Genomic DNA, 8066 nt, shown 5'->3' with positions numbered 1-8066 from the left:
GAATATGAACAGATGATAGCATCCATCTGTTTTATTTTAATTTAAATTTAATCATTGATAGTAATCTTAGGAAATGAATGAATGGATAAGTGGACATTTTAAAGCATGACCCTTTCAAAGTTGTAATCGTGGGATATCTGTTGCAATGAATGACCACTATATCTTATGCGGATGAATGTTGTAACTGTTGATATGATTGAAGATGTTCCTGTCTGCTATGGTAGGACAAACTGATAAGGGACTGTCATCTTTTATTAATAATGTTAAGTGCATGCTGCGACATCTATTTCTTTACTCGTACTGCCTGGTAAACACCCTGACACACAACATACACACACACACACACACACACGCATACACACCACACACAGATATGCAGACAGACAGGGGTGCAAATAATACAGTGTTGTGGCGGTCTTTATAGAATTCTTGTGAGTGGTGTGCACGGTGGTGTAGAATGGATATACACGTGGGTTCATGGGTGATATGTCCATCTGTCCATGTATAATCAGTTTTTTCTGGTAGGGATAAAGTCAAATTTTGTTGACCTTTTTGAAGGAAGCATAACTACCCATAAAAATTGTTGGGACAGTCACACACGTACACACACACGCGCACACACACGTATACACACACACACACACACACACACACACACTTGTGATGTATTTTTATTTCACGATTTCTGTTCATTTTTATTGTTTACTTATGTGTTACGGAAAGTGTTCCCTGAAATGCAAAGCCGTTTGGGAATAAGGAATGCTATCAGTTAGCCAGGTTAGGTTAATTAGCAGGTCAGGTTAGGCTAAATAGATTAGCTTAGGACTAGACTTGTTATTGTTTGTTTAATTCAAATTGGAACGAGGTAAGGGTAAAATGGTAGGAGTAAAAGAATGAAGAAAGAGAGAGAGAGAGAGAGAGATGCGACGAAATTTTTAATCAGCTTACTGATTGCACTATAAACATACAGTACTTGTTGATTTAATTGCATATTTCGCTGCTAACAATCATTTTTTTGGTTCTTATCAATGCTTTCATCCTTTTCTTTTCTTTTTTTCCTTCTCTTTCTCCTTCATTGAAATATTTTTGTACAAAAAATAAAAAAATAAAAAGAAAAACCGTAAAGTGAGTATTTCATGAATAAGTATCAATATGGATCAGATTACTTTGAATGGATCAGTCAATCTCTTGCTTAGTAATACTAACTTTACGAATTAATTAAGCATGTTATGAAATTACTATTTATAAATCATTATTATCTTGGGGATTTTTCCGTGTTTTAGTTTCGTGTTGTATTCATTAAAAAATTGTTACAGAAATGAAAATTTTAAGTTTCAGAATATAATTATGCAATCATCGCAATATTGCTGGTAATACCATTGCTTTGCTTAACTTATACACTCTTATTTATTTGGTTCGAATAGATCGATTGGTTGAGGTTGGTCTACAGAAATGACAATGATTATGGATATTAATGGTAGTGATCCACTTCAAACAAACAGTACGGTGGCGAATTTGTAAGTTTTTTCTTCTAGACTTCTAGTCATTTAGCTATCTCAACAAATTTTCAAAGATTTTGACTCTTTCCAAAATCTGAACATGTCATCTTGGATCTTTTCTTTTTTTTTTATATTGTTCAACTGTGAACTTTATCTGAAAGCTCTCAGTTTCTTGTTTTATTTAATAAAACAAAACTCGTACTTATCAGTTTTCAATCCATTCCTTCGTCGGTCAGAGTTATAGCTCTTCAATCTATGTATCTCTCCTTGCGTAGTAACCATTGATACTTATGCATTTTCTAGTTCTTCATCGGAAGTGTTATTTCACGGTTGTGAGGCAGGGACATCGAATGAGGAAACCAGTGAAGATATCTACATCGGAAACACTCGGTAGTTTTTTAATTTATTATAAAAGACATATTAAATCGTCAAATTTTCAAGTAGTTACTTTAACTGTAGGACACATGACTTTTTATTACGCTTGATTTTTGCACCATTTGTCTTTCTATCATTAAATATGATATAGGAATTATAATTTACCTTATTATTTCATTTCTTGCTTTTTAGGAAATCACTCTTCCCATTTTTTAAGCAATGTTAAGGAATTTTACAGATGTGTTGGAGAGATTTCACAAGCATCATGTAGCTCGATATGTTCTGAAGAATTTGAAGCAGAACAAAAAGTATGTTGAAACTACAAAAATGTTCTCTTCATTTTCAAAATTCTCGAATCGTATTTGGCTTTCTTAGGTGACGATTCGATTCATTTTTTTATTGTCGTACTGATGAAATAGAGTAAGATCGTTCATCATTTTAAACGAATGAGCTAAATCTCTAATGCTTTGAGAAATTCTTAAGCTTTGTTCGTCCTGATTTCAGAATGGCGGATTATGTTGGAGCTGTAACATTACTGATCAGAATACTTACCAGCATTCTCGCTTAGCACCTGGACGTACCTCTTGTGTGTTCTTGGAAATGGCTTTGAAACGATTATATGCCCGAGACGATTTCAATGTACTGGAAAGCTTAGGCGAAGGTTTCTTCGGTGACGTATATAAGGTTCGGGCTTTAATGCACAGTGAGAACATTGAACACACATTAATCAAACATTTTTGATAGAAAATGAAACTCATGACGTCCATTTTGTGTAGGATTTACAGAAGAATCGAAGATTAAGCTTAGAGGGAGAAGTTTGGGTTCTCTGAACACTGCAATAGATCTTTCCAGGTGCAGCATCGATTTACCGGAGAGATTATGGTACTGAAGGTCGGTAAGGAACGAGAACGGGAAAATCGAATACGGATTAAAGCAAATGTATTGAAAGAAGTTGACGTATTAAATCAGTTGACGTCACATCCCAATCTGTTGGCATTTCGGTAATGTGTCCGTTTTCCCGATTTGAGTATGCTGTGATTTAAAAGGGAATTGTTTGTCAATTATTGTGACTAAGATAGAAGAATATTTACGTGCCATCATTGAATGAGGTGTTTTTTAGCGGTGTTTGTGTTGATTTGGCAGAGAAATCGTGGAATTTGCATATACTCATGGATTTCTGTGATGCGGGCAGCTTAAGTCGCTTGATATGTGACCATCAAAAACATTTTCGATGGAACTTGCGGTGCAGTTTAGCGCGTGATATTTCATACGCTATGGATTTTGTACATACGAAAGGCATTATGCATCGCGATCTCACTAGCATGGTTAGTGCTGCTGTTTTCGTAATTGGTGTAAATTTCTTAAATTTAAACATGAAATAGAGATCAGGACAAGGGATTGACGGATGGCTGAACGGATTTGTGACTTGTAAAATGTATTTTTTTCATAGAATGTTTTGCTACAAAAAGTTACGAATGGGAGTTTAAAAGCAGTGGTGGCTGATTTTGGTTTGTCGTGCCGAATTCCGGGAATTGTGGAGAAGTTAACTCAAGTGGGTACTCCATTCTGGATGGCTCCAGAATGCCTTAAGGAAGAGTTTTATGATGAGAAGGTTTGTTTTTTGCTTGCAAATAAAAAAGGAACTGAGAAAATATTCATTATGTTCATTCTTTATATCGCAAACATTGTTGTATGGATTTTTGGATGAGAAGTTAAAAAATTCCAAATAATTATTTAGGCAGATGTTTTCTCCTTTGGAATAATATTGTGTCAGATGATAGCAAGAATTGACGCCGATCCAGAAGCAGGACTTTACCGGACTCATAATTTTGGCTTGGATTATGTTCGCTTTACTGCCCACTGTCCAACTGACACTCCTTTAGATATTCTGAACTTAGCATTCCAGTGCTGTTTGGTAAGGTATTATGTTCAAAATTTGCTTTTTTTAACTGCATTATGCCATTCACGATGTGTTTTTGTTTGGTCTTCCGTATTCCTTAAGTTTGCACTAATTATTAATGCCTATTGTAGATGGATCCAACTGCTCGACCCAGTTTTGCATCTGTCTATGATTTCTTCACCAATTTCCGATTTTCTCAACAGAACGACTGTGACGAATCTCCATCGCGACTGACTGAAAGTGATGGACGTTAGTTTTTACAGATTTTTTGCATATAAATTCGTCCCTAATGCTCAGAGTCATCCTGCTCCTCACCAATTGTGTTGTTGATAATTTCCTTGTTGTAATTAAAATTAACAAGTAATTGATCTTCCTACAGGATTGGAGCGCTCTTTATCAGATGCAACTTTAAAATATTGGAAATCGAAACAGTCGGAGCTGTTCTCATGTGTTTTAACTCGAAAGGAGCAAAATAATGGAAGTCAAAGGTAACTTAATTATTTCGTTTGCGAGCTCAAAGTAGTCATTCATGTTCTCTTCATCAGACTTGTAATTCTAGATTGCTTGCAACTTCTTGTAGTAACTTCGGTTCGTTATCGTAGTATTTTGCAGCTTATTTTCAAATAAAATAGTTTAAAATAAAATTTGCGGTTTATTTTCAAATAAAATACATTTTTTCATTACTCATTCCATGTATTTATGTATTCATTTTCATTTCATGTATTTATAGTGAGTGCAAATCAGTGAATATAGCTCCTCTTCTGGAACTTCAAGAAGTTGTGCCATATGAAGACTTAAATCGCACAAATAAGGAGATAAGAAACAAGTGGCGAATGGAAGAGCTTGCGAGAAGCGTTGCCGTGGATGAGCTTTCTGATGAGGTATTTGTCTTGCTCCCTTGATGGGTCAATGCACAATACACAAATAGCCAGTTCTTCGTATGCTTGTACTATGTTATTATTTTTAAGAAAAGATGGCGTAGCTTAAGCACAGGAAAAAGTCAAGTCATCGGAAAAAGTCTTTTTTTTGACCCCTGTTTCTACCTTAAATGACTTTTTAGTTCGAATCTTATTCAAGATATTCATAGATTTTTGTATGAAGTAAAACCGAAGGAACTCTGTCTTTTCAGATATCTTTAGACACTGGGAACCCGTTCATTGCCCATGAAATTTATAAAACGACCCGTAAGCTAGCTTTTCTTGAAACGAATGATCGAAAAAGACCTGTTGTCTCGGATGTGAAAGAAACGGATGACAGCAGTGTAAATGCAACTAATTATGACAGCACTTTTATGGACTATAGGTACGTTGACACTATTTATACACTATCTGTTCATATACAAAAAATTGTAAAAAATCCCTAAGCTATTTCATTTTCGAAATTGCAATCCAAATTGCTATCGAAGAAGATGCAAATTATTCTGTAGCATCTTCTCCAGTCACATCAGTGAGCAAGCAGCCAGTACAATAAGTTGTCATCTCTTGGCAATCAACGATTTGCGAAAGCTTTTTCTTTATTCACTTTTGGTTGGTGATATGGTTCACTATGAATAGTTAAACAGAAACACGATTATTTGATGTTTTTCAAGGCAATTTATTTGAAAGTTCTTAATTAGAAATGAAAATTCAGAATTATTCGCCGTAGTGCGTCACTTCCGAATTCACCAACGAATACGTCATGGATAAGGCATTGTGCAACATTTGATCCATTATTACCATCATCATCGTCTACGGGCTTAACAACGATTGTAGTCGGGCAACGCGATAAAACTGATCATATCGGTGAACACTGTGTGCTGAAGGGTCAAATGTCGATGGCCTTCAAAAATAAAGACCAGGTAAATATTATTTGTACTAAATGTTAATGTTTTTTTATGGTTCGAGTACGATACTCGGTTGTTTTCACTTTCCTCGTAAGAAGTCTAATTTATCATCTTCGATTACTTTTTGCAGTAAAAATTTGAGAAGCTTATCCCAGCATTACCGAAAAGGGGAAATAGTCGTTCCGCAAGATTTTTTTTTTCATTTTATTTAGAAATTCACTTCACGTCGATGTGGGTCAATTTTTTCGGACGAAACATTGCTTAGTTCCAGTTCTATGGAGAATCGGCGAGTGAAAGATTTCTCCTTATCGGTAGACGAAGAGATTTTAAATCGTGATATGGACGAACTTACTTTTGAGTGCTGGAAAAGTAACAGTAAGTTCCTGCGAAGCATAGAATAATAATATCTTAATTTCCACTACCACGAAGCCATCCGTCAAGAACATGTTTTTAGATTTGAGACTAAATAGTTCAGAACTGTGCTTTTCAGGCAATTTTGCCAACGTCATGCAACAAGGCAATGATGTAATCATACAGCAGCCTTTTCCAGTAGAGATATCTACTAGGAAATATTCTGTAAGACTTTCAGTGACCTTAAATATTTATTATTTCTGCTGAGAATTGCTGAGGATTCATTATTCAGTGAGGAAATAAGAGGTGAAATTACCGAAAGAAAGAAAACAGACGGATTGATTGTTTTCGCTATCAAAAATGTGAAAAAACTGTATTTCCTTCTGTCATACAAACATAAATTTAGGAAGGAACATTTATAAACAGGACATCGTTACTTCAGACCAGAACTTCTAGTGATGAATTTACTAGTGGGATACAACGTATGTGGAAAGTGGACTACAACAACCATGTCCAGGTATATTTTGGTTTAGCTCCATAAAATAGAGAAACTCGACATACTCTGCTTATGGTTCAACTATGATTTCGTAAAGCACATAATTTAAAAGAAGGTCTGGTTAATTCTCGGCTAACGTCTCATTTGCCCTTTATTACCCCTTCATTTAGTTTTTGTATCAAGGTTATTTTAAACCATTTTCTCCTGTTTACCTTCTCTTCATGTTCTTTCAATTTACCTGAAATGAAAACATTTCTGGTGAAGAGTTTTGAATCACCTTAATCATTGTTTATTCATTTTACTACTGTCTCTGTGCTGATTGTGTGATCTCATATCGGAGAGATCTTTATTATTTTTAGGTGATACGGGACACAGTTGTGCATAAGGCACCAGTACACAGCGCCACTATTTTAGATCCTTTTTGTGTAACAAACTTAAAATGCGGCTCATGTCGTAAACCGCGGATAGCGCATGCAGATGATAGACCTGTTTCTGCAGGTGGCGAATATTGCGTTGTTTTGTGAACTGATGTAATATTTAACATGGTTTCAGCGGCGCACTATGAAGCATCCCCTTTGCTGACTTGTAATATAAAGGCACATATAGCAGGAAAAGAAGAGAATCGAAGACAAAAAGAAGAAAAAGGCGAAAAGGACTATGGTGGGGAGTGATGATGAAATCTTGCACATTCTAGAACTCTCTCAACCTGCCACTTGCGCTACATAATTCTTGGAATAGATCAAGCAATTGGTAATGTGGTATTATGATGACAGGGCAGATGTTCGCCCCAAATGGTAGGGATATGTTAAATTCTGTGTAATAATAGATGCTCAGCAACCGATGTTGTTACTATTACTATTCACTTCATAATTTATTCTGTTGTAATCGTTATTTTTTCTCTGATCATCTCTATTGAAAACTGCATTATTAATGATGCTCACAAAATGTTGCCACTATAATTCTTCATCGTTTTTTAAAATAATGTACTGCCAGCTGAAAAATAGCATTATCTGTTCTTTTCTTCAGAAAGAGGCAAATCCGCCTCTATGCTATGTAATTATTTACTCGTATTCTATTCATTCCTTTGTCATGGAGAAAAAAAAAAAACTAAACAAAATGAAAGAAACTATTCTTACTGTAATTATGACACCAAGTTGGTGCAAGTGAATGATGAATGATCTTTTTTTCTCGGACGTGTTATGCAATTACAAATTCAGGTATGAAATGTGTAGTTAAGCAGGATTTAATTTTTAGTAAATCTGTTCCTCCTGCTGTTTGTGACTCAGAAACACTCTTTGCTGGCCAGATGATCTTACTTTGAAAGAGTATATGTCGTTGGAAGAAAAACATGAGATTGTTATTACTCCTAAAATGAAAATCATTGATCTTCAAATCTTTTCTCAGTGGGAGTTCCCTATGCCAATACGAACTGAATCGAAGTACTGTCACATATCATCTGAGTATATTATTAATACTTGTCTTTGCAGTACTCTCTTAGCAATGCTATTTGCAAATAAATCCTCTAAGTTACTTTATAATCCTATGTAAAAAGACATGCTTGTATATATATATATATATATATATATATATATATATATATATATATATATATATATATATATA

The 8066-nt window shown here is 34.9% G+C and overlaps 2 protein-coding genes across 2 annotated transcripts; both read left to right on the top strand.

The window, feature by feature from the left end:
* Positions 1–175: 175 nt before the first annotated feature.
* LOAG_10711 (hypothetical protein) lies at positions 176–735 on the top strand (the record flags this gene model as incomplete). The annotated part of the gene is made up of 2 exons (XM_003146235.1): positions 176–375; positions 593–735. Coding segments are annotated over exons 1-2 (315 nt in total), but the record flags the coding sequence as incomplete, so codon positions are not given.
* Positions 736–1452: 717 nt separating this feature from the next.
* LOAG_10710 (TKL/LISK/TESK protein kinase) lies at positions 1453–6967 on the top strand (the record flags this gene model as incomplete). Its single annotated transcript, XM_003146234.1, has 17 exons — positions 1453–1517; positions 1803–1889; positions 2113–2182; positions 2379–2558; positions 2727–2875; positions 2995–3199; positions 3325–3486; positions 3613–3789; positions 3906–4023; positions 4154–4262; positions 4505–4655; positions 4904–5076; positions 5404–5611; positions 5809–5971; positions 6087–6172; positions 6354–6464; positions 6803–6967. The coding sequence occupies 17 exons, from the start codon at positions 1453–1455 to the stop codon at positions 6965–6967; spliced, it is 2379 nt and encodes a 792-aa protein (XP_003146282.1).
* Between the last annotated feature and the right edge of the window lie 1099 nt (positions 6968–8066).

Source organism: Loa loa (assembly GCF_000183805.2).
Source record: "Loa loa unplaced genomic scaffold supercont3.388, whole genome shotgun sequence".
NCBI lineage: Eukaryota > Metazoa > Nematoda > Chromadorea > Rhabditida > Onchocercidae > Loa > Loa loa.
Note: the sequence above shows the minus strand (reverse complement) of the source record. Positions and strands in the feature narration are given on the sequence as shown.